This window comes from Phyllostomus discolor, chromosome 14, assembly GCF_004126475.2.
Source record: "Phyllostomus discolor isolate MPI-MPIP mPhyDis1 chromosome 14, mPhyDis1.pri.v3, whole genome shotgun sequence".
In the NCBI taxonomy this organism is placed as follows: domain Eukaryota; kingdom Metazoa; phylum Chordata; class Mammalia; order Chiroptera; family Phyllostomidae; genus Phyllostomus; species Phyllostomus discolor.
Window position 1 is genome coordinate 12436708 of NC_040916.2, and position 26145 is coordinate 12462852.

The 26145-nt window shown below is 53.6% G+C and overlaps 2 protein-coding genes across 2 annotated transcripts in view; one reads left to right on the forward strand and one right to left on the reverse strand.

Annotated features, from left to right (window-relative positions):
• Nucleotides 1-10457, forward strand: part of SMYD2 (SET and MYND domain containing 2) — a 50276-nt gene extending 39819 nt beyond the window's left edge. The window contains exons 7-12 of the mRNA XM_028531067.2: nucleotides 818-920; nucleotides 3447-3557; nucleotides 4235-4355; nucleotides 5281-5455; nucleotides 7411-7519; nucleotides 10022-10457. Coding sequence (XP_028386868.1) covers nucleotides 818-920; nucleotides 3447-3557; nucleotides 4235-4355; nucleotides 5281-5455; nucleotides 7411-7519; nucleotides 10022-10102 — 700 coding nt within the window. The 3' untranslated portion in view covers nucleotides 10103-10457. The remainder of the gene's footprint in view (nucleotides 1-817; nucleotides 921-3446; nucleotides 3558-4234; nucleotides 4356-5280; nucleotides 5456-7410; nucleotides 7520-10021) is intronic.
• A 10137-nt stretch (nucleotides 10458-20594) lies between these two features.
• The window catches only part of PTPN14 (protein tyrosine phosphatase non-receptor type 14), a 194197-nt gene continuing 188646 nt past the window's right edge, over nucleotides 20595-26145 (reverse strand). The window contains exon 19 of the mRNA XM_036015872.1: nucleotides 20595-22333. Coding sequence (XP_035871765.1) covers nucleotides 22205-22333 — 129 coding nt within the window. The 3' untranslated portion in view covers nucleotides 20595-22204. The remainder of the gene's footprint in view (nucleotides 22334-26145) is intronic.

Here is a 26145-nt window from a genome sequence, read left to right on the forward strand (position 1 = left end):
GGTGCGTATGGGCGTGGGTGCCCACCTGAGCCCCAGTTTCCAGGCAGATTTAATTGGGGGAAAAAAAATCCCTTTGGACTGAAATCAGTTCGGCATTGTGATTTCAAAGGCAGCATTTTCAGAGATCAAGCATTTTTCCCCTGTAGTTTAGAAATTTCTGTTCTCAGAACTCTGACCTTGATAGAATCAGAAAGCTCAAAGCCCCTCGCACAGGCGCGTCTCTCTGTCCCCGCCGCCCCTGAAAAGCAGACAGCGAGCAGCAGGTGCAGCCGCGTCCCAATTTCCCAGATGAGCAAATTGAGGTGCCGAGACCCCAACGGGCTCCTCCAGGGCTCTCGGGGGATCACAGGCCCTCACTCACGTAGGCAGCTGGCACCTCCCCCCAGGGGCGGCTTCTCCACTTCTGAAGAAAACGTGTTAGAAATAATCTACTAACATAAAAAAGCGGCTTGGAAGGGACCAGCCGTGCGCCTTGCGCAGCGTCCCGTGGGCGGCGGTTTCCCGGGGGTGTCGGGGTGTAAGCCCTCCACCGAACAGGCAGGGGTTCCTGTGGGATTTGTTGCTGCCATGCCTGTTGTGGGGTGTTGTTTGTTTTCCGGCTGAGGTGTCACTGTTTTGCATGGCGCATTTCACTGTTCAGTATTGGGAGCGTTTAAGATGACCGGTGCATGCGGAGAAACCTCGTAGAATGCGATGGCGGACTGTTCGGTGGTTTCGCTCACGTCCTGCAACGTGGCTGTGAGCTAGCAAGGGAGCAGCCAAGCATTTGCCCAGACTGTGTCACCGAGTAAATGGGCTCTTCTCTTCTGCTTGACAGCGTCGCCTTGATGAATCACAGCTGTTGCCCCAATGTCATCGTGACCTACAAGGGGACCCTGGCAGAGGTCAGAGCCGTGCAGGCAATCAGCCCGGGAGAAGAGGTGAGTGTGTGGCTGGGGTGGCTGGGGCCGTGGGCTTCAGACGGCTGTTTCAAAGGCAGGGCGAAAAGTCGCCGGACATGGCAGCACGGGCTGGGGGAGGCCGGGCAATCACGCCGTGTCCATCCTCGGGCCTCCCCGGGCTGTTGTCCACATTCGTGACGTACAACTGTGGGTCCCATGCGTTTGGCTTCCGTTTCAGGCTCACCACTTCCATCCCAGGAAAAACAGGACAGAATGAATGGGAGCAAAACTCCTCTCGGAGATTTACAGAGGAAGGGGTCGGCCAATGCGGCCAGGGCGAAATTTTGGATTGCTGTTACAGTCTGTGTATTCCTATTGCCAAGCGATGGAGTTTGGGCTTTTTTTTAAAAAAAAAAGATTTTATTTATTTACTTTTAGAGAGGGAAGGGAAGGAGAGAGAGAGAGAGAGAGAGAGAGAGAGAGAGAGAGAGAGAGAGAGAGAGAGGGAGAGAAACATCAATGTGCGGTTGCTGGGGGCCATGGCCTGCAACCCAGGCATGTACCCTGACTAGGAATGGAACCTGCGACACTTTGGTTCTCAGCCCGCGCTCAATCCACTGAGCTACGCCAGCCAGGGCTTTGGGCTTTTTTTTTAATTGGTGAATTTTGGCCTGTTTTGCTCCCCCCTCCCCAAAAGGTCAAAAGCCCGTTACTGAAAAGCAGAAAAGCAGCCCAGCGGCAGCTGTGGAGTTATGGCTGCAAATGCCGAGTCAGCGCCTCCAGGCTTCCGAAGTCCGCGTCTGAACTCGGGAGAGTTTGCTTTCCAGGGACGCAGTTCAGGCGGCCGGTAGCATACGCACTGCCAGGGCCAGGAGCAGCCCCCTGTGACCAGGAGGCCCCGGTAGCTCCCCTCCCGACACAGGGATGCGGAGAGAACCGTGTGCTCCGTCACTGCTCAGTGCCCGAGCTGTGATTCCGTGACCGCCTCATAGACGGCTCACCTTAAAAGGGCCGGCCTAGCAGATCGCTGGACGTAGGCTCTGTTCTTACGTAAGTAACACAAAATAAAAGGAATGCATTCTCGGAGATTGTAATTACACACTTTCGATTACACTGCAGTTCAGGAATCTTTACTACCACACTAAGGCGCGTGTCTGGTTTTCAACGTGAAATGCAGTGGTCGGCGCCGTAAGCGAGGGAGGCCCCGGCCTCTCCGAGGCTGTCCGCTGACCCTCTGCTGGACCGAGACATCCTCCTCTTTGCTACACTTAACCTCAGTGATGGGATGGTGCTCAAGGCCCGGGCGTCTCGGTTTCAGAATGTCTGGTGGGGACCGCCCAGGTGCCTTTCTGGTGAAAGCACACGCGTGCAGAGAATGCGAGTGACCAGGCCCCGTGCTCCCTCGGCTGACGGGAGGCTCCAGCCTCGAGCTGTCTGGGCCTGCAGCAGGGACACTGAGCGGCCTTTGTCGCCACCTTCTGGGCTCTTCTGCTTGTTGCACGATGTGACCGTCCGTGGTTTCAAAGAAGGGAGGCAGGAGGCTCCTGCCACTGCCCTGTCCCTGGCAGGGCTTGCTCCTGTGGGCGTGCCCTCATGTGCCGGAAACGCAGCAGCCTCATTTGGGGGGAGGCGCTGCTTTGGGAGAGACTTGGCCTTCAAAGAGGAAGAAGCCCACGGCCCAGGGCATCGAGGAGCCGCGAGGCCTCCGCTACTGCCCTCTGGGGTGCAGAGAGCTCGGTGGCCCCTGCAGGTGCCCCTGCCTGCCTGCCTGCCGTGCCCTGATACGCTGTCGGCTTTGTGACATCCGTCTGTGCAGTCAGACAGTTGCCCGACGGTGTGGGACGAGCAGCGAAGCCGTCCCAGTGAGTGGATAATGGACAGTTCAATGTCGGGCTGGTCCACATGCTCCAAGTCTCAGTTACAGACCTGGTTAGAAAAAGCAGAGGAGCAAGGATGGGAGACCCTGATGAGCCCCACAGGGAAGACTTTTCCCAGTCTTCCGGCCCAGCTGGGTTAGGCAGCAGCACGCCCGCGTCCTCGGTGTCCTCAGAGCTGCACCCTCCCTCTGCGATACGCCCCAGCCTGCCCAGCCGAGCTTCTCACTACACTGCCAGCAGGCGGAGGGAGAAGGGGAAGCCCATCAGTGATGCATCTGAGCCGTCCCCGCTCGCGTGTGCAGCAGGAGCGGCCAGGCAGAGCCAGCTGGGGGCCGGTGCACGGATGAGCAGGGCCTTTGCCCCAGGGTCTCTGCTTCCGTCCAGGAGATGAATCCCAGCTTGGTCTCTGTGGGGAGGGAGGGGTGGAGCTGCTTCCGGTGCTCCAGTTTCCTGTGCCAGGGACTCCCTGGTTCTGCAGGGGGTAGGATGAGAAGCCCTGTCCCTGCCACAAGGAGGAGGACACCACCAGGGGGTCGCTGCGTGTCAGCGTGCTAATCCCGCCCTGCGGCGTCCTCTGAGTCTGCCCTGCAAGGACACCACCCACCGCAGGTGTGCGCAGAGCCACAGGGAGGGTAAGCAGCGAGCTGACCTGCAGCAGGCTGCAACGTCCACTCTTTGGGCCCCCCAGGTTTTTACCAGCTACATCGATCTCCTGTATCCCACAGAAGATAGGAATGACCGGCTGAGAGATTCTTATTTCTTCACCTGCGAGTGCCAGGAGTGTACCACCAAGGACAAGGTAAGCTCCCGGAGAGGGCCTTTATGGCAAAGGCGCCGGCCATCCGCTGTGTCTCCGGCCCTCTCCACCAGACCAGCATCCCCGTGTGACTCGGGGCGTCTCCACCCCCCGTGTTTCTGACCCACTCGGTCCACCTTGCTGAGACGGGCCCGGGGAGGCCAGGCCTCTGTTCACACCTGATGAAAACGTTTCCATGTCGCCGTGCCACACACAGAAGCGTTTGCCCAGTTGCTATTTCTTGAAGAGAAACGACTGCCCCGGAGAGAGGGAAGGGGAGAAGCACGGGAGCACAACCCTCAGGCTTCCCACCCCGTTCAGAACGAGCAGAATTCCCTGGGGCCTCTCCCAGAGTTCTCCGTCAATGCCGTCCCTCCTTATTCTATTCCTTTGATTCAAGGTCTCTGAACACACGTGTCTGTCCACAGCAGACACATTCTGGGTGCCCAGCCTAGATGCAGATTGTCTAGGAAGTTTTGTTTTGTTTTGTTTTGTTTGTAGAGAGGTAAGGGTGTATTGAATTTCTCTTCGATCCTTCCCCTGACTTCCTTTCGTCCTTTGGTAACTTTAGAGTGGGTGGGCGGCCCCCCTGCCCGGCAGAAGGAACTGTGTGAGAGGCTTCCGCATCCGTGGGGTTTCCACGGGAGGTAACGCCGTGCACTTGTGCACATTTCCCGCAGGATAAGGCCAAGGTGAAAATCCGGAAGCTCAACGAGCCCCCAAAGGCAGACGCCGTCCGTGACATGGTCAGGTACGCCCGCAACGTCATCGAGGAGTTCCGGAGGGCCAAGCACTACAAGTATATCCTTTGCCGCCGGCGGGCCGTCTCCCTCCGCGAGGGGCTGGTGGGGAGCCGGGCAGAGGGAGCGGAAGGGCGGGCTTCAGCTGCTGGGCGGCGGAGGAAGAAGGCCTCCTGGTAAATGGGGGAAGCCGTACTGACCACCCCTGACTTGGAGTCAACTGCATCCATTTATAACGTTGATCCCTTTCTCCTTGTTTGGCGAGTTTGGTCAAGAGTGTAATGTGGTGGAAGAGTTCTACCGTCTAAAACTATGGAGAACAGTTCCCGGAAAGCGCTCATTTTGGGGGGTCTTTTACTTTGGGCACAGTGTCCAAGGGCTTTGCTTATATTGTCTCCCCTGGTTCTTACAAGGACATGCCTCAGGCCATCGCCCCACAGGAGATGGAAACAGGGTCTTAGATGTCAGATAATCTGCCCAAAGGACACAGTGCCTGCCCCTGTGGCAGACCCAGAGGCCCACAGCTCTGGCCACCACTGTCCACACTCCTAACAACTGCAATGAAGCACCTTCTTGGGTGTTGGAAAGGCTTGGAAACTGGAGAAAGGCACACTGACTTCTCAGTACAGGAAGGAACTTACCCACGGTGGGGACTTCATCCTTAACAACACTGCAGCTCACCTTAGGTGAGGGTTTAAACGTACCTTGTTTCTAATCGGCGTTGTTTACAGCTGAACTGAGGATCTGTGGCCTGTGGCTAAAATTCTTTCGTTGTGTTTACTTACCAGTTGAGGTCTTCAGATTTCCCTATTTGTTTCTTCAAGAAAAATGTGATTCCTTTTTCTTTTGGCTGGCCTTCTGTAATTCACTTTTTCAGAGGGCGAGGGTATGGGTGGAGCAGACAAAATAACTCCTCGAACCCTGCTTGCCTTGGGAAGTCTCCAAGCCCTTTGGGCTGGCCGGTCATTTCCTTGACTCCAGGGCACCCCCTAGCGAGCTGCTGGAGATCTGCGAGCTCAGCCAGGAGAAGATGAGCTCCGTGTTTGAGGACAGTAACGTGTACATGTTGCACATGATGTACCAGGCCATGGGCGTCTGCTTGTACATGCAGGACTGGGAAGGAGCCCTGCGCTACGGACAGAAAATCATTAAGCCTTACAGGTGATTGCCATGGCCCCCCTGCTCGTCTTAGCCCAGAATGGCACCTGGTGATTGGGAATGTGCACCTAGGCAGCCTTGTCCCATGTTGCAAGGTGCCTAGACCAGCTCTCTCTGCTCTGCACCCGCATCCGGAGGTACAGGTGCAGGGCGCTGCCCCAGTGGGCCCTGCCTCCTCCCTCCACCACCTAGAAGAGACACCTGGGTTGGCAGGTTGAGGTTGTGCAGGAGTTGCCAGGGCCAGATCTGCCCCGGGACCTGCCCAGGTGCTGTAGCCACTGTCGTTAATTCAGACCAGCGCTAAAAAGCTGCCCGATGGTTTCTTTTCCATCATTGTTCACACCGCCCCCTTGTGGTTCTCTAAACTGCAGCCCAGTCTGTAAATGAGGAAACTCCGGGACCACTGGGTCCGCTGGCCATGGTTATTCCATGTCCCGCCTAGGTCTGACCGAAACAAGCTGGGTTACAGTATAGTCGCGGTGACTGGAGGCCGTGGGGAAGTTTCCCGTTGAGAGGGTTGTTCACCCTGCAAGTGGGTTGCAGGTGGAGGTCATGGCATGGCCCTCGGGCTCTGCGTAGGCACCTCAGGGTTGGGACGGCCTATGGGATTGCTGGGGTGCTGGCTGAGCACATCCACATTATGCGCGGACAGGATCTACTCCAGACCGAGGGGGTCGGAATCTGGGCGTCGGACCTGAAAGCCCTGTGTTCCAGAAGCACCCCAGGTGTTTCTCAGGAATTTCAGAAGCCCTCTGTTTACCTTCTAAGATCAGGGACTGTTCAATTTATGTCTGGTTTGAATGCCCACTGCCAAGTTGGCCCTCTGCCTACCCCACAGTGCCTTGATCAGCCAGCAGGGGGAGCTCAAGGGGAAGCAGCTCCTAAAATTTGCTCTTAGAATTTGAGGATCATCTTAAAGCCTATCCCTCTTCCCGGGGGGGGGGGGGGGGGGGGGGGGGGGGGGTAAGAAAGCCCTGGGGTCTCCTGCACACCTTCCTCTGTGAGATCTGGAGGGAGGGAAGGAGGGAGGGAAGATGAGAACGAATGAGATCCTCTCTGTCTTGTGGTTCCTCTCCCAGTGGGAACTTGCTCTGCAGGACCTTCCTGTGCTAAGTAAGCCCCAGCTCTGGCCTTCCGGGGTGGGGGTTGGCACTGCCCCCAGGGCCGGCCCCCGCCCAGAGGTACAACCAGAATGTGTCTCTTCTGGACGGACTTTGAGGGTCGAGCAGCACAAACCAGGCTGTAAATAAACACCTCCTACACACCTCCCCGCCCCCCCACCCCCACCAATGCACACATCCTAGCCCAGGAGCCACCTCCTGGTCTCTGTCCCCGGGGAAAGGTCCCCTTCCCAGGCGACCCCCACCCGTCTGTCAGCCGTCAGTTGACACCAGGCAGCCGGTGCCTGCCGTACTGTGTGTGGAGCTCACTACTGATCAATACGGGAAGAATGTCTGGAAGAAACAGGAGGCGTTCTCCCGGCTCCGGGGAGCTGACTGTGTTGCTGAACCAACTGGTATCACAGAGTGTGATAGGAAGCGTGGGTCTTGAGACTTATTAGTCTGCGTATATTTTTGAGTAACTGTCTTTTTAAAATGAGGGGAGAGGCCCCATGTCCTCGTAATAGGGAGTTTACCGGAAAAGACGGTTTCCCAGTGCTCTGCCTTGGGGGGCACCTGAAACAAAAGTCTGGGACTGGGTCGAATGCCGTGTTGGTAAATGCTTTTGAGTAGGGAGAACCCTGCAGTGTTTATGGGGCTTTTCGGCAACACACGCCGTGCACAAAATGGGGTGCATCCGTGGCGCTTAAACAGGATCGACCCATCCCCGCTCTCTGGCCAGACCCGCCAGGGTTGGGAGAAGCCTGGTTACCATGGAGACTGTGGCTTCCCACCCCGGGCCTATGGGCTGCGCCGCAGGCATTGACCAGGTGGCCGCTGTCTTCTCTCTTCTCCCAGCAAGCATTACCCACTGTACTCCCTCAACGTGGCCTCCATGTGGCTGAAGCTGGGAAGACTGTACATGGGCCTGGAGAACAGAGCGGCCGGGGAGAAAGCCCTGCGGAAGGTATGTATGTGGCGCGGGGGACGCAGGCTTTTCAGTGCTTGGGTGGCCTCCTTGCCATCGTTTCTTCTTCCCACGGGAGCCTGAGTAACAAGGGGGTGGCGAAGGCCCACTCTTGACCCGCTCCGTCCATACGAGTCGGGGGGGTGGGTTGGCAGGTGGGGGTGGCGTCATCAAGCCTTTACTAAGTTGGCGTCCAGGCCCTCCTGCAAGGAGAGGGGCGTGCAGGTTGCGAGGGGCCGGCTGACTGCAGGCTCAGCCCACAGCCGCGGGACCACACTGCCTGGCCCAGGCAAAGCTGTGCTTGTGGACAGAGGCCACTGGGGGCGCCGGGAGCCCGTGGTGAGGCCACCTGCCATCTGTCTGCCCTTTAGGCCTACAGGTTCACGATGCCCTGTTGTGGGGAGGTCAGGGCAGTGAGACGCGGAGCGTTTATAAAGTGCACTTAATCATCGGCGTCACTGTTCGCCAAGTACCAATCACGTGGCCAAGACCCCGACGCATGGTTTTTAATTCTTAGAAAACTGAGATAGAGCTTCCTGGTGAGGAAATGGAGATGCACACAGGTTAAGGAATTGGCCTCGGGTACACAGGAGGCTCTTGATTGAAATTGGGATCTTTCTGAGTCAAACGCTTCAGCTCCCCACTCCCACTCGTGCTGTGACTGACACGCAGGGGAAACCAGGACCCTAGGCAGCATCTGCCCCCCGTCACCCCGTGTTTGACAGCTGCCCAGTGCTGCCCGTGGACCCAGGGCCAGGCCCCAACCCTCACCTTACAGCAGCTGGATTGTGCCGACAGACTCTCGTTGTCCTTTAGGTATAAATTAACGTTGATAAGGGGTAATCTTTGGGACAATCTCTTCAATCCTACAAGAGAATGTCTGTAAACATTGGGGCCACTGGCTAGCCTGGATGCCTAATCCTCCTGATTCCACAAATCTTCCCTACTCAGGAAGATGGGAGCGAGGTCCTGCATCCCACACGGAAGGCTCATAGCCTCGCCGCCAGGCTAGGAGCATGAGTGAAGCGTAACATTTTCCATTTTTAAACCAGCGCATTTGTCTTCCAAGGTAACATAGTCATTGCCTTAGGGGTTTGGGGGGAAATTAACCAGTTAGGTCACAACTGCAAAGTGCTGGGAGGTAATGAAATACAGGACCAAGGAAGGGGAGAGAGCCCTGGCTGGTGTGGTTCAATTCAGCTTGTTGGAGCGTTCGTCGTCCAGTACACTGAAAGGTTGGAGGTTCAATCCCCAGTCTGGGCACATACCCAGGCTGCAGGTTTGATTCCCCACTGGGGCGTGTATGGGAGGCAGTCAGTTGATGTTTCTTTCTCACATGGATGTTTTTCTCTCTCCGTCTCTCTTTCTCCCGCCCTCCCTCCCTCTCTCTGTAAAAACAATAAGCATGCTAAGAAAAGAGAAAAAGAAGGAGGGTAGAGTAGATCCAAGCAAGGAACATGAGTCATGAAATGAATGCAGAGGGTACGGGAGGCATTTAACAGGTGATTCCTGGGAAACGACTGAACAGGTGGCTCTTGAAGGCCGGCACCGCCCCTTGGCCGGCCTCCTCCTGGCCTGAGATCTGGGGAGAGAATGGTATAACGGAAAGGAACGCTGTCACAGTCACATCAAAAATCCCCTCTTGGGGAAGACAGGAGTAATTTCTGTCAGTAATAATCGTTGAATACAAAGGAGCAAAATCAATTCTCATGGATGACATTTGGTATATACTTGCTATGTGCCGGGCACTATTCTAAACACTTTATGTGCATTAACAATTCTGAGAGGTTGGCATCCTTCCCATTTTACAGATGAGGACATCGAGGCACGGAGTGGTGAAGTAAATTGCCCAAGGTCACCCAGCTAGGACGCGACGGAGCTACTGGAAACGCGCTCACATTATATCCCCTCACTGTAAAGAACTCTTATTAAATATGTTCTCTCTGGAGCAGCCTCAAGTGAATCCTGCACCTTGATTTTTTAGCCTTGTTTCTTTTAAGAGTGGGTATGAAGAGGAAAGCATGCACTTTTTAAAAGGGAAAAACAGTTCAGTTGTATCTCATAGGTTAGTAACGTAACCTTCAAATCAAAACAGGTTTGATGTGGACTTCCCCGTTCCAGCCTTGCCTGTGTACTTGATTGAGCACAGCCGAGGAATTCCGTCCCTAAAGCAGAGTTCAGTTTTTACTGAAACCTCGAGAATAGTGGGGCAAAAATATCATGCAATCAATTTCTCTGTATCACGTCTTCAGCTCTTGCAGAATATTCCACTCAGTGGGAGAAACTGGGTGACTCTTCGGTTCCTAGATAATCTTACCCTTTTTTTTTCCTCTCATGAAGCCAGACTCTGGAGGAGGAGGAGGAGAGCACAGGCTCTGAAAGCCAGTTTGCGTCCTGCGCGTTAGAGCAGGGAGTCCGCCTGGCACGCACAGCAGCCCAGGTGGAGGTGCGCGGGCACTGGCTTCCGGCTCCTCACCCTTGGTGCGTCTCGCTCTCTCCTAGGCCATGGCGATCATGGAAGTGGCCCACGGCAAAGATCACCCGTACATCTCCGAGATCAAACAGGAAATCGAGCGCTGCTGAGCCGGTGCCAACGTGGCAGTGTTACGCGCATGCGCAGAAGCCCTCCGGGATTTGAGTGTTTCCAATTTTGCGTATCACTCCGCCGTTTCTGCAAACTAATTGCAGGGAGAACACCATCTGCACTCAAGCCTTAAACACAGCTCACTTGGCATTGGTTTTAATCTTGAACCTTAAGGTCACATTCATTTTTGAATGCTTTTTTTCCCTAAGAGAGAATGGCATGGTTTCATGTACTATACTTCGGACAGGTTGAGTTTGAAAAAAATGTTACTATTTTTCCCTTCATGCTTATTATTATAACGTTCTGAACAAACCTGAATGATGAAAGAGAATAAAAAAGGTAACAGTGGTTGAAGTTTGTGTTTCCTTTTGTCTGTGGGGAGGACTTCGAGGAGGAGGCAGCGGGAGCCCCATCTCGAAGTGGAGGACGGGTCCCCTGTGTCAGGCAGTGAGCCCAGCCCTCCCCCAGAAGGGGCTCAGGTGGCCGCTTTAGGCTGAAGCTGCTTTTGGAATACAGTGCGTATGGAGGAAGAAAGAAGATGCGAGACGGGAAAAAAACACACCCGTGAAAAAGGTGACGGGGTGAAGAGACACACATTGGCGGTTACTAAACAGTCCCTGGGAGGTAAAGCTCCTCCCTTTGCTGCTGGGCTGCCCTTCCTTCCTCACGGCCACACACCCACACGCCTCGCACACACAGTTCGCAGCACACGGTTGGACCCGGCAGGTAGGATGCCTTCTCTCGTCCGGTCAAGCGCGACGAGACATTTATTGAGCATCTACCATGCAAAACAGCCCATAACAGTCCCAGTGCAGCCCAGGGAATATAGTCGATGATTTTGAGATAACTCTGTGTGTGGGGATGCCGGGTCGATGTCTAACCACTATGCTGTGCACCTGAAACTCGTATATAATATTGGATGCCAACTGTAATTGAAAAAAAAGGGTAAGATTAAAAATAGATTAAATTAAAAAGTGGGAATTTACGTGTGGGGGAGAACAAGTGAGCGCCCCAGGTGCCCCGCACGCCCGGCAGGAGCACGTGTCCCTTTCGATTCTCCCGTCTGTCGTCCGGTCTCCCTTCAGTGTGCGTGCGTGCTTCACCCAGGCCTTGCTTTCTGGGCCATCTCCTCCTCCATCTGAAAGCAGTCTTTCCATCCCTCCTTCTGCTGACGGGCCTGTGCAGTCCTCTCCTTGTCTGGAAACCCTGCAGGCGAAGCTCAAGAAGGAGGAAAAAACCGCCCTTACCAACTCTGTGTTGTGGAGCAAACACCGGTCTCTCCCCACGCGGCAGGCAGGCAGGCGGGGTGCGGGAATCCAGCTTCCCCGCAGCCTGGCAGGGAGCGCCCCGGGGACTGTTTGTTAGCAACGGCCACGGAGACAGAAGGCCCAGGACCGGGTGCGCTCCTGGCGCAGGGACGTTTCTCGTAATCCGAAGACAGGAACTTCCCCATTAGGTAATACTCAAAGCCTGACGGAGTTCATGGCCAAGCTCTTCTATGCCTGATACGCAAACAGCTTGGAGGGCCGTGCATCTGCTATGTTATCTCTCCTTCCTCATCCCCACACACCCACACATCACCGAGCACAGCTGGCCCCGGCAGGTAGGATGGATGCCTTCTCTCGTCCGGTCACGTGCGATAAAACCTTCACTGAACACCTACTATGCGAAACAGTCTGTATAGCTCTCCCAGGGCAGAGAGAGGAGCAAGGCAGGGTCCTGGCTCTGGGGAGCTCCGTGTGTCGTGAAGCTCATTTATGCAGTAGCTAAGCCTCAAATAAGCTTAGCCCACCAACTGTCTGCATTTTACGGAAGTTATAAAAGTAAATTTTTTTCAATAAATTTAAAACGACACAAACATCAGAAAAAAGGGAGCTCTTCTCCGCTAGTCCCGCTCCCCAGAGGAAGCCACTGGAACTGTTGGCACGTGGGACCCCAGTTTTTCCAGATCTAGATAAAGAGACTTAGGGACACAGAGGCAGAATGGTGCCGACACATTTTGTGACCGTCTCTGGCTTAAGAGCCTCTTTCCACGTCAGTCCTCACGGATTTGCCTCCTTCTCTTTGGAGGCAGAAACATCAGTCACCCCGAGTGCTGTGACCGACTCGGCTGTTCTCATGATGCACCTGCGGTTTTCCAGTTTGCTCCTGTTATCAGCAAAGCCTCACGGACAATCCTAGACCAGCACCTTTGCTGATACGTGGTAGCATTTGGGGGGATGGATCCCTAGAAGTGAAATTCCAGGATCAAACAGTGGACACATTTTTAATATGAATAAATATGGCCACATTTCCTTTTTAAAAAATGGTATCAGGAACCAGTAGGATATAATAATATCTACAGTATCTGTTTCCCTCTACCCTCGTAACAGTACTATTTAAAAAATTTTTGTTTTGCCTATCTGTGTGAAATATGCATTTATTAATGAGACTGGGCACTTTGTTTTATATGCATTTATTAACGAGACTGGGTACTTTTTTCATATACCTAGGAACTGTGTTTCTTCTCTGAGTTGTTATCCAGAGCAGTTTTCGCCATTTTGCAATTTGTGCCTTTCATAATAATTTCTAAGAGCTCCATGTATATTGGGATATTAGCTCTTTGTCCTGTACGGGAAATATGTTTGCCCTGGTTGTCCATTAACTTTATTTTTCCTGACACTTCCTGTCCCCAAGCAGATTGTTTTCCTCTTAAAATGAAGAAAAGAAATAAAACCATTTTTTATGGAAGTCCTTGGTCTGTCTGGAGTTGTTTTATTTAAGAAAAATAGATCTGGTTGTATCTTAAACTTTAATTTTCACCATTGCTAGCCCCTCATGCCAGCATCATTTGTTAAATGATTTATTTCCCTCTGCCGGTCTGAAATGTTCCCATTCCCATTCCCGTAAGACTTAGGTCTATTTCTGCACTATTTCCTTTCATTGATTTGCCAGGAAAATCCTCCTTTAATTATTGTTGCACTGCAAAACTTTTAGTATCCGTGAGAGCTAATGTGCTGTGTTCTTTTGAATTTGTCTGACCATTCTCCCAAGGTTAACCCTCCAAAGTACCTGAGAGTCAGTTGGCCGAGTCCTCTCCTGACCTCTCCTTACCCCCACCCCCCGCCACCACATAAATACTGTTGTGATATCTACGAGAATTGTCTTGGAGTCAGGGCTACACAGAGAGCCGAACTCTTCATAGTAACGAGTTTTTCTGTCCAAGAAAGTGGTTTTTCGGCTTGTCTACGTTTTGCCTCGAAAGGGCTGGGTTATGTTTCCACTGGTCCTGCACACTCGCCCCAACTCACGGCTTGGATGTCTCTGCAGCTACTGTGAACGAGTTTCCCTTCCAGTGTTCCTTGGCCGGTTAAGTCTGATGAGTTCTCCCCGTTTATTTTTATGAAAGAAAATAAAATGTAAAATCACAGAATAGACATGTTTGACCCTATTTTTGTCATTTTACTGCATATTTACTTATATATATTTTAAATGTTCATCTTTTGTTCTCTTACATTAGAAGTTTCTACCCCACCTCCATCTACTAGTGGCTGTTAGTGTTATATCTTCCGATTAAATAAAACCACGTTTACTCTTTATCTACCAAAGAAAACAAAATGGGTCTATTTACTCAGTCCATGAAGATAAAAACAAATTAGTATATCCGTACCTCTTCTCTCGCCATAGGACTGGACTTCCCTCCATTTTCATTAGCATTTTATCTCATCTTTTAAAAAACACTATGTGGCTTTTCTTCCAAGATCTGTACCTGTCCTGTTGTCACAGTCAACACACACACAGACTTGTCTGTATGTCTAGTGAGACACCCGCCACCTCCTGGCACCAGGCGTACGGTGCTCTCACTTTCACGACGGGAACCACGCTGGGCCCTGCAGGGGGTGGACGACTCCTGGTCTGGTGACAGGGGCAGAGAGAGGCCCCTTGAAGATGCAGTGCTATTGCCCTGCCACTCGGCCACGACACAGCGTCCGCCGTCCTCACCAGGGGCCCAGCGCGTGTGTCGCTGGCCATGGATGGGCTGCGAGGAATACGGGGCCGGGCAGCCAGGTCCAGCACTGTGGACGAGTTGGGCTGTGGATAAAAGTTGAAAGACAAGAACTAAAATTCGGGTCTTCTCTAGTAGCCCGGTGCCTGGCTTTTTCCAGGTGGACAGTGTGGGATCTGAGTGGACGACACTGGGGGAAGGGACTTGATGCGTCCGTCTCGAGGGTCTTCGCCGCACCTGTGAGAAGGACCCGCTTCTGCAGAGTCTGTGCTCCATCTGCCTGGTGTGCGCCACACTCAGACACTGTTCTAACAGTGGCAACTCTGCAATGTCCCCCTGAGCATTTAGTATGATCAAGTCAGGCAGGAATACAAAGTGGGTAGAGATACACGGGCTTTAAAAAACCAGGCACTTGTGCCTGTGAAAATAATCCTAAAAGAGGTTCCATGCAATGCTTTCAACCAATGTAGACACACATAGTACAGAAAACAGAAAATTCAACGTTTTTTTTTTCTGGGAAAAAAAAAAGGTTTATTGCATATGTTAAATCAATAGATATCTTTTATAAAAAAAGGTTAGAATAGAGATCTCACCTTTGTAAAGGCACATATGAAACATCTCACAGCCCAGTCGCGGCAGTGAGAACAAACAATACGCAACTCTGTAACAGGATCTAAATAAGACGTTATAAAAACAGAAAGGAAACAGTGCAAAAAATACTGTCGGAAGTCAGTTTTATACACCTCATCACTGTGTATAAAGCTGCCAAGCATAAGCTTATTAACTGATATAAAAAAGCATATAGAATAGCATGCATAGTTTTATTTAAGGCTTTTAATATTATTAAATTTAGAGGGAGCCTATGACACAGTAGAGTTGGCATGGGTTTCGGTAAACACTTCCCAACCTAGGGGATGTCTTACAAACTCCTCGCTCCCTCTCTCCCCTCACAAGTCGGTAGTAAAGAGGGTAGACTTCCCTTTGCAAGGAGGCAACTCGGGAGCCCCAGCCCCAACCTGGAATGCATTTCTCACCCAGGTCAGCCCACAGCAGCAGCCAACTGGCTCTCGCTGACATAACCCGAAATTTCAGCTCTGCTGGGAGTCAGGAGGTTTCTGTGGGCTAATCCAAGAACTTCGAGAACAAACTGGTTTCTAAATTGGGAGCTTGTCTATGTATCGTTTAGAAATGAAAGCTAATAATGTCAATTGTTTTGAATGATACCATTTGCAACATTTTATAAAACACAGACTAAGGAAAGCATCAGAATACTGAATAAAGTAGCATAACAGTCGTCCAGTGAAACAAACTAGTTACACCTGTTATTTGATGTAACACAGGTTACACATAAGGTTACATAGTTAATAGTCATCTGCATATGTAAAACTTTTTTTTCCCCATTTCTGACTCCTCAAACAAGTTAGTTGACCGTTAAAGGCACAAAGGACATAGCCAGGGAAGCATCTCTGATGAAGAGGAACCTTCGTAATGAAAGGACAAGGTTCATGTTTAAGACTCCAAAGAGTGGCAAGAAGGCTCCGTGAAAGGGAACTGCAGTAACATTTTACAATGTTCAAGTCGAACACAAAATGGCTCTGAAGTACGGCTTTCAGCCCCAGGCTGAAGGTTATTTACTAGCTAACACTGCAGTGGAGAGGGGTCGGAGGCCCCTGAGAAACGCCTAGAACACGAGGCACCCCTGCTGAGCCCCACTGATGCTAAACTGGAAGCAGGATTCCTGAGATTTTAGCAAAGCAGTTCCACCCCAGGGCACACAAAGCCCAGGTCCAATCCTTTGGGCTTTCCCCCTGAAACCTTCTGTGAGGAGGCATCTGCCTTTCCCGGGAGCAGGAGATGGGGAAGGAGGAACAGGGAAAGTCACAGAGTGGATAAACAGTTCACCCTGCCCCTGCCCCCTTCACCAGATGACAGAACTAACCATAACGCGAATTGTCAAAAGTTCCTGGGGAGTCCAGAGCTTTTTCTGTTTCACCAGATCGGCTGTGACGAGGGAAACTGGTTCAGAGGGAAGCCAGGAACAAATTAACCTGACCGCAGACCCCACTCTGCCAAGTGCAGCCGCTGGGGATCCGTGTGTGTTCACCTTGGAACAAACAGCAGGTGCTGCTGCTGTCAGTCATCATCGTCAGGAGGGTGGTTCATCAAACCCACCCGTGCTCCCCCTCTCGGCTGGTGCTGAGCGAGGGGCAGTCCCCGAGGGGAGGAGTGGGTGGGCCGGGGCAGCTTCCTGGCTCTTTCTATTCTGCTTATTTCCATTTGCCACATCTTATTCCTCAAAACTAAATAGCTTTTAAAAATTAAAACCATATTTCCTGATTACACAGTTTGGAGAGGTTCAAGAGTTGAATAGAGGTTACTAATCTGGTCGCAGATTAAACTATTGTGTAGGGGTTTCCCTGACAAGGTAGGGAGAGAAAAGAAGGTGGGCTGGTGAGGGCCGGCCCCTCACGCAAGCAGAAAACAAGGAGAGGTCGGCTCAGCCCTTGGCAGATGAGATGTCCTGGGTGAAGAGGGGGACCTCGCAGAACAGCCCCACTGCGCCCCCTAGCGAGACAAGCAACAACTGCAGTTGCTGTCCTGACGTCCTCCCAGTTCTGGGGCCCTGATTATAAACGTGACTTGCCATAAGGGGAGAATGCCCTGCAGGCCTCTGGGACAGCAGGAAAGAAGAACCAAGGTGCAGGGGAGCTGTGATTCCGACCGGGAGCCACGGGGATGGACGAGAGGAACCTGCTGCTGAAAAAGGGAGGGCCACCAGCAAGCGGCAGGAGACAGCACTTATGAGCAACAAACCCAGGCGGCCCCCAGAAGCCACGGCGTCATCGAGCTCTCTGCCACAGCGAGGACACGGGTTAACACCGGGAGCGAGGGTGAAACAGACCCCCACACGGCAGTGCGGTCTCTCTCGGGGTGTCACCGCCTAGCTTCCAGCCTCACAGCAAAGGACGGAGGAGCGCAAGAGACATTCTAGGGTCCAGGAAATTATTTGTGAATCCATGAATCTTCATAGCAACTGCAGGGTTGATTCTAAAACCCTCCTCCTCCTCTCCCCCCCCATAGGTCCTCCCTGGACAAGCCTGTGGAACTTTCTGGAAAGAACGATCCTGATGGCCCGGAGTGTGGCAGAAGAAACAGAGATGTCCCTGCCGACCCTTGCCATGTTCAGGCTGCACATCAGCTCTAGCCCTCCTGTCCTACAGTGAAATGTCCTTGGACTTACTGCTGAGATCGGAGGCCTGGCCGGAGCTCTGAACAGCAGGAACTGATGCACACCCTCCCCTCGATGGCACCAGACGACAGAAAACCATCCAGTCCTATGAAATCAACTGACACCAGACTCTCAATGTCAAGGTCACGGACATTTTAGCGGAGAGCCTTTGAGTTTGGCCTTGAGGAACAGATGCAGATGTGTTAAGCTAGAAAAGATAAGCAAAGCGGTCTTATCTGAAAAAAAAATGCTCACCCACCCAAGTTTACGGGCTAGCTGAATTTCACTGGATACACCTCTCATTTCTCCTAGGCATGCTGCTGCTACTTGCAACAGATGCATCACTGAAGTCTTTTGCCCTGGAAAGTCTTAGAAACTGAGGCAAAGACCAGAACCATCCTGCTTTATCGCCCAGAGCTCAAGGGAAGTGTCCAACACAACTCAGCACCTTAGAGATTTCCACCCTACGGGCCAACTGGTGTGTCCCCTACGAGGCTGTGGGCCACTGGAAAATGTGTGCAGTGTCCAAAGAAAACCCAAACTTCTGCATTTGGAAGTAGTGCTAGATGGGCTGTTATTTTGCTCATAAAAAGAAATCACTGCGTAAGAACATGAGCAATGTCTGATAAAAACCAGAGGCAACAACTTAGCATAGCAGCAGATGAACCTTTGGTGAGACCAGAGAGAGCTGAGTTCCCACAAAGGGCCGCTTAAGAGCCCACCCGGGGTTATTCGGTGTTTCTGGGGATTTCTGACACCAGGATTCCAACTATTCCTGACACGGAGGTGGAGTGAAGGGCAGAGGACCACGAACCTGGGTCTGACCCAGTCCTATTCTTGTGTCCAACCTCCCCCACCCAGCATACACCCAGGAAGGCCCCTGCACCTGCCCCCCACCCCAAGTGACTGACACGTCTCCCACAAAAGAAAAGAAAGTAGGTGTGCCCACTTCCCCATCAAACGCGCACTGGGAGTTGGAGAGAGAGTAGAAAGCACCTTCTGCTCTCTGGAAGGACACCTTCAGGGACCACACACCTTGTCCCCTGACCACCGGCTGAGGTCAGCTCATACAGATGGCACATCCAGCAAGGACGGCAGCTAGACGCCCCACAGTGCTGTGCCTGGTGGCCAACCCCCCCTAGCAGACTCAACAGCGCGCTAACGCCTCTGCAGAGTGACCTCCAGGCCCTTGAACGGCCCCCCCACCCCCCCACCCCCACATGAGGCAGGCCTCACTGCAGCCAGGCAGGCAGCGCACACAGAGAGCCACGCTGCCCGCCGGCACGGGCCTCCAAGTCCGTCCCTCAGCTCTCGCCTGGAGAAACAACGTGCCCCGGTGTGCTGGGATCTACACTGCGTCGGGGGAAGAAACACACTCTGTGTATAAGGTCGCTCCACGTGGATTTTTCTGTTATTGTTAGTGAAATACGGTCCAACTCTCACAAATTTCGTACGGGTCAACTCTATTACGCTGGGAAAGATAAGAAAGACAGGCAGCAGGATGGAAACGCTGCCCCACTGTACCCACTGGAGTTGATGACGGAGCTGCAAAGGCTGAGAGCAGCCAGGACAGAGGTGCAGGGGGTGCTGGGCAGGCCAGTGGTTGAGGCCCGCAGCACAGCCCACACCGCCGCTCTGCCCAGGCTGATGGAGGAAGGGCCCGAGGTGGCCAAGGGACAGACACGCAAGCAAACCACGGCATTGATTACAGTTAAAAAATCTGTTTCTCTTCTCAATCTTAGGACCACAAAGGTTCTAGAAGTGAAGTCCTCTGTGTGCAGGCTCCTGAAAGTCTATCACTCCAAGTCTTCCACCCGGAGAAGCGTTCCCCTGCCCTGATCCTTCTGTTCCCCTCCAACCGAGGACTGGAGCTCATTCCTCTTTGCTCTCCGGTAAGAAACTGACAGCTGAGGTCCCTCTCGAATGCAGCCAGACCGTCCTGTGCCTCCCATGCAGGGAAAGACAATCGCGGGTGCCAACGGAAATGTCACCAGACGCTCCTACTCAGAGGCGGTGCCTCCTTAGGGCCCAAGCAGACCGCCAAGCTCACAGGCTCCGCCCCGCTCCAGGATGAAGACGTCACACCCCACTCCGCGGTCCAGTGACCAGACTCAACAAGGCCGGACACGGGGTCCACGCACCCCAATGAGAGCAGATGAGAGGAAGAAAATGTTTCAACCGGATGGCTTCGAAACCAAAAGCCTGAAAATGTTTGGAGTCTTTGTTGTGGGGTGGGGATCCCCCCCCTCCATTTTTAATCCTCTCCTTTCCAACTCAAACCACAGCAACCGAGCCCAACAGCTCCAGCTTCGGACCTGGTCCACCATCAGGAACTCATGCCAAGAGCGCTGACCAGATAACTAATTTAATGCAGTTTGCTCCAAGGTTTATGCCTTGGCCGGCTTCCCAGATATGAAGCATCCCTGGGCAATTATTATGCAGATGCCACTGGACGAACTTGAAATGGCACTGCTCATTGAACAGGACAGAGGCTGGCGTGCGCTGGGGGTGGGAAACGGAATGCAAAACGTGCTGAGGGACCCAAAGCATTTGCTTTTCAAACGGAAAGGTGTGGAATAACTTTTGAGTGTTTTTTTTTTCCCTTTTGGGTTTCCATATAGACTTTGGCTGGGAAGTCGGATGTTAAACCCAGTTCTTTCCTGCGTACCGTGCATTCAGGAGTGCTCCTGCAGCACCAGGTGGCAACCCTGGGTGGGAGGAGGGCGGCCCATCAGTGATGAGCTCAGAGACAGCAGACCTACATGCCGTCCTGGGAAGACACATCCACAGGGCCCACGCTGGGGCCCACGCTGGGGCCCACGAGAGGGAGGCGGAGTGCCGGTACCCCTCATCAGACACTCAGGCAGTGAGCCGCGGACCGCCTGACCGGCCACCCCGCGCAGCCGACTACCCCGAGGACGGAAGTCTCCGAGGAGAGGAAACAAGTGCCTCTCTGCGTGTGGTCCCAAGTTCTGAGCGTCTCAGAGGGCGGGCTGTGAGCTCCGTTCCACTGGAAGTACATGGCATGCTAACGGTTTTCTTTTTCAGAATACGCACCCGAATGCCAGAATGTACAGAGCTCAGCTGGAGTTGTGACACTCCTTGACTGACTCTTTAGGCCTTGGAGTGTAAGACAGACACTTACGCTCCGCCCTCCGTCACCAGACACTCTGAGTCTACACAAGGGAAAGATCACCGTACCACCATCCGGCCAGACGGGACACTGAGTTGATTCTCAGGCCAAAGCTATTCACAGGCACCTGTGTCCACCCCTACCTGTCGATCTCTGGCAACCGGAAGTCACAAAGGCACACTCTTCTCTTCTTGCTGGTTGATTTGATGGCACTCTTTCTCTGGATGTTTGTGCTTTCAGCTCAGGAGAAGACAAAAAGAGAAAGGAAACCAGGCAACCGTGGGAGAAGGCACGGTGCCATACCACAGGGGTCCACTCGGACAGCAAAACCACGACTTAAAAGCTGTGTTCAAGAAGAACTAGAGAGGAGGGGGCAATCCCCCAAAATTCAGCAAGATGGAAGATGCGAGGGGTATCTGCACCCTAACCCGAGATGTTCCGAAGGTCGGCGACCGATGAAGGCCCAGGAAGGAGCAAGGTGAGAACCGGGCGTCACTGGAGGCGGTGTTAATGGCACAGATGCCCAGAGTGGGCTGCATGGAGAGAAGGAGACCCCCGCGGGACTTCGTGGGAGACCCCCATCTTTCATCACGCGGGTTAGGTTTCGACTCCAGGGCCCGAGTGGGTTTAGTGCTGCTCTCACAGACCAAAGCCTGGAGATGGTACCAGCACAGTGGGGTCCCCTCCGGGGTGGCTGCTGGCCAGGCCCCTGCTGGGTGCCAAGCAGCTCCTGTGAATCATCTTCCCCAGCTGCTTCTTGTATACCCCATTCCCTGACCTGGCGACTGATGGACAGACAGAAGAGCCCCGGCACCTTGACCTTCAGGCCCCCATGCAGCACATGCATCATAAACCAACACAGCATCCAGGGCCTCCTGTCTCCCCTCTCTTCTCACTCTGGTCCATCACCTTCTCTCAGTCAGGCAAGAGGCCCAGCTGCACAGATGGCCTGGCCCAGCGCCTCAAAGGCCACCAGCCTGGCGCCCACCGAGCAAATGAGGAGAAGCCGAAAATACGGAGGGTGCAGCCCCCGGCAAGGAAACACGGGCTCCGGGTCCCAATTACGGGATGGTTGATGGGGACACAAACAGAGCTCCGTGGTCAGCCTGGCAATGGCACTGCTGCACCGGAAGGGCGGGGTTTCCGCCGGCTGCAGCACCTGTCACTCCAGGCTGGAGGTGGGGGCTGGGAAAAGACCACTGAGGGTGAGGACAGAAAGGAAGAAGGGAGGAATCTGCCGTCAAGGCTCATCAGCCCGAAATGCAAGGGAACTGTAGTGTTTTTCCTTCAGAAAAGGGTCTTGTCCCTGATCTTTATATTTTAAGGAGGAATTCGTTTTCTTGCCATCTTTGATTCGGACATGAGAAGTTAAGCTGATGAACTGCAGGGCTGGTTACCTGTCTGGCTGCAACTTCCCCAGAGATGCATTCCCTTGTGCCCCTGTCCCCCAGATGGCCTACCAGACCACCTTCCCCACCAACGAGTTACAATGCAGATCGGTCAAAATGTGGTTCAAATGAAAGTACGGCATTACAATGATTCACAAAAGTTATTCCAAAGGGGAAAAAAATAAATTATCTCATATAAAATAATACATGGTGTGTACGAATGATCTCGGCTCCCATCCTCAGGGAGCGCGTGTCCTGTCGGCCCCCCGCCGTCCGCGCCCTGCGGGGGGCGCAGAGGCTGTCTGGAGGTGCCTCCCCAGCTGCAAGGTGGCGCCGGGTCCCTCTTCCAGGAGCTGGGTCTGGGGCTCAAATGAGCCTGGAGTTTTGGAGGAACTGAATGAGGACTTGGTAGACAAACTTGTACTGAGCGATGGTCTGGATCATGAACATCCTCTGCTCCCTGAGGAGCCTCAGCATCATGGGCACCTCCACCTTCTGCAAGAGAAGAGAAGAAGCACAGGTGCTGAGTCGGGGAGCTCCCGTGGGTTGTTCCTCGTTCCCCCATCCAAGGAGTGGCTGCTCACTGTCCACGGGCAGGGACAGGAGACGGCTGAGGACTTGCCCCCTCCCCCCCACCATTGTGAGTTTCCCCGGTCGAGGACTTGACACCAGCAGCTGGAGAACCTGGGCGGCATGTATCCCGGATGTCCTAGTTTCAATACAGGCCAGTGCATGAGGGGAATCCTGGAGGCTGGAATTAAACCCGACCGGTCCTCTCAACTCTGTCATGGCCCAATGACAGGATCCCTTGGCCTCAGTTCACTGGTAAATAAGGACAACGGTGCTTTCCTCCAATGGCAGCGTGGCCCCGCCCAAGTCAGTGCCATTCCCTGAGCAATGGCGTGGGGCGTGGCTAGTGCCCACCTCCCAGGATCACATAAAGAAGTGCATGTGCAGCTCTCAGCACAGTGTCCGGCACACACTGAGTTCTCCCTAAAGAGCACTCCTTATTATTTTATGCGTGTTAATGAGGACAAGCAGCTGCTGCCCCTCCGCTCTGCCGCTCTGTGGGCGTGGGGTGTGGACGCCCTCCCTCATCCACCTGTGCCTCAGTTTCCCTGGGCTGTACAAGGGAACTGGTAAGACCCTCCTCACAGGGTTAACAGTGAAGGCTCCCCGAGCTATACGGCTCCTACAATAGTCCTGGCACATGGTGAACACTAAATACGGGTTAGCTGTTGTTACTGTAATATTTCCATTTTTGTCATCATCATCACTACCACCTCCCCCACCCCCACCCCCTCCTCCCCTCCCCCCCCTCACCACCCCCTCTCCTCCCCCACCCCCACCACCTCTACTCCTGTTTCCATTGTCACCACCGCCACCACCACCACCACCACCACGAGCCTGCATGACTCAGCCCCAAGGACAGACGGGATGTTCTGATCAGGTTTGGAGACAAGACAAAGAAGGTTCTCCTTGTCCCCGAGGGAAGAGTCCCAGCTGCCTTGAGGACTCACGCCCATGGGCCCTGATGCCGACTGTCCCTAACCCGAGGAATCCCGAGGCAGGTGACGCTCGCTCAGTGTTGCCCAGAGGGCATCTCCTCCTCCCCGCTCTATGAAGGAGGGACAACTGATCCAGAAAAGCAGCCGGATCGAGACACTGTGCTGCTTGGCCAGTGAGAACCTGGTCCTCTGTCATTAGCTAACCTGGGTGGGACACATGGCTAAATCCAGGGAGTCGAGAGAGAGCACTGCAAACCGTAAACTCGTGCTTTCTGAAGAAAATGCATGGGCGTTAAAATGTGACAGGGGACACTCAGCGACCAACAACGGTGGGCCACAACACGGAAACTGCACGGGTGACAGAATGAAACATAAAGTGGGTTAACACGGAAGCCATGACACGAAGGCAGGAAAGTTCAGTGATTTGTCAAAATCTTTGCTGAAAAAACGCATGAACACACTAAGCATGTCCCGCTCCTCTCCCAAAATACGGGTTTGAAGCTCCCTCGCCAGGCCTGGAGCAGGGCAAAGCACAGAACTTTTCTCTCCTTTACCATCTACCGACAGCCGTCGTGGGAAACGGGCCCGGCGAGGCCGGCTATATTTGTGCTGGGGAAGGGAAGTGAAAAATATGAGTCATCCAGCTATCTTTGAATATCAATGGGAACAGAAGTCCTTTCTGGACCGACCACTTTGCGACAAAGAATGTTCTGGCATGCAACTGGGCATTGAGGAAATCCGCTATGTTTGGACACGCTAGGGAGAGGTGACCGCCCGAGCCCTGGTCAAGTCCGTGCAAGGCCCCAGGGGCCGGACCCCTCACTCCGCGCCGGGCTGGCTCTGACGTGGGCCGTTTATGTTCTACTGGGCCAGTGACATCTGGTGACCAGTGAGCCTTCACGTCATCGCATGACGGAGGCCAGGTCTTTGATGGGTCTCCAAAGAGCTCAAGAGAGCCATCCTTCATGTCAGATGAGAGAGAACAGCTTCTTAAGGTGAAATCGAGGAGGGGAGGGGGAGAGGGGGCGTGCACAGGGAATGGAGAAAAGAAGAATTTGATGAAGAAAGTGATACGAGGGGGGAAGCAGTGACATGTGAGGGGGAGGGGGTGACAAGGCCCTTCTTCCTCCCTGGATCCCACAGTACCCCCAGGGCGCCCAGGGTATGCTCGAGTCACAGGTCCCCCGGTCCACTGCGTCTCATCCCATCTCCCAGTATGGCGCGCATCTGGGACTGAGCGGCAAGCTATTCACTTCGCTGGAGACTTACGGAGACTTCTAATGGTGACAGGGAAGCAAATGAGCGAGAAGTCATATGGGGGACAGAAGGGTGAAAACTCCTAGAAGATGACGGAATCTCCCTTACATCGTCTCGACTGTTTGTTTGTTTTTCAACTACAGGCCACATTATACCAAACACCTGTCCTGTGTTCCGGCTGCACAAACGTTCATCTGTACAGACTGAAAGTTTCCAAGATTAACTCTTTACAAGCAGGGAGTTTAAAAATCCTTTGAACACATCTAAACGTAGCATTTATTGTTTTCCTGGAAACTGCAATATAATGAATTTCATGGGGCAATGATTAATCCAATTTCTGAACCACTGATGCTATTGAGTAAGTGCACATATTATCGTATAAATCCCTTCACAGAATATGTGTTGTAACACTCCCTAAAAACTACCGAACCGCTTCAAAAGTTTCCTGGATTCGCCAAGCTGTGTAACGTAGACAATGAGCAAGGACTGAAGGACACTCATCGGGGTCTGGAGGTGGAGTGCAGACTGGCAGTAACTGGGGGCCAGGGGTAGGGGATCTCGTTTCTCTCTGAGGCACCGCTGCTTCGGAGCCAGGTGGCACTGGACGAGTCCCTAGCCAGTTTCTGGGCCTCCGTTTCCCGCCTGCAGAGCAGGGGAACGGACATGCACCCAGTCCCTACACGCGGCTGCTGTGAGGACCCCAAGTGAAAAAAAACAGGGACAGCCCAAGGCAGATGCTCTTTAGCCTTGACTTCCGCGTGCTTCATCCTGAGGAACTCCCAAGCCCCTCAGAGTACCTCCCTGATCTGCTGCAAGAAGGGGGACCCATGCACCGTGCCGCCAGTCCAGCCGCGGCCCCTTCTCTGGGGAGAAGAGCTGGGCGCGACCTCGGCAAAGGCGTGCAGACGGTCGACCCCACTGTGCGTGTCCACGCCGCCGCAGGCCTAGACAAGAGCTGACGACAACAACCCCTTGCGAGAAACCCCCTCTGAAGAACAACAGCCAGTTTTACACTCCACACATTCCACACAGGATCCAGGCCAAAACACGTCTCCGATGCGCCAGACACATCTGAACTACACGCGGCCGAATAACCCGCCAGGGGAAATTCCCCACAATAAAACCAGACTGTCTACAAAACACGGTGGACTTCTGGAAGGAGACGTTGACTAAGATGGGACTTTCTAAACGGCTCCTATCTCATACTCCGATCTCCTCTCCTGTACGCTGTGGACCTCCACACGGTGCTGTGGACCTCCACACGGCGCAGGGAGCGACAGATAGGGAGGCAGTGAGTGTCACCGTCCCAGGGGAACCACGGGTCTCGAGGCCCTGGCCAGCATGGAGGAAATCAGGCCCTGGAAAACAAGGGCACTCGAGGCGAAGGGGTGGCCGCGGGTGGATGTGCCCAAGGCGGAGTGTCCGGGAAGCCCAGAGTGACTCACTTCGTTGTGCTCCAGGCAGTCGCTCTCCGCTCGAGAGGATGCACCCCGGTCCTCCCCCCCGCACTGCAGTGCACGCTCGGGGGTGCTGGGTCCTGCT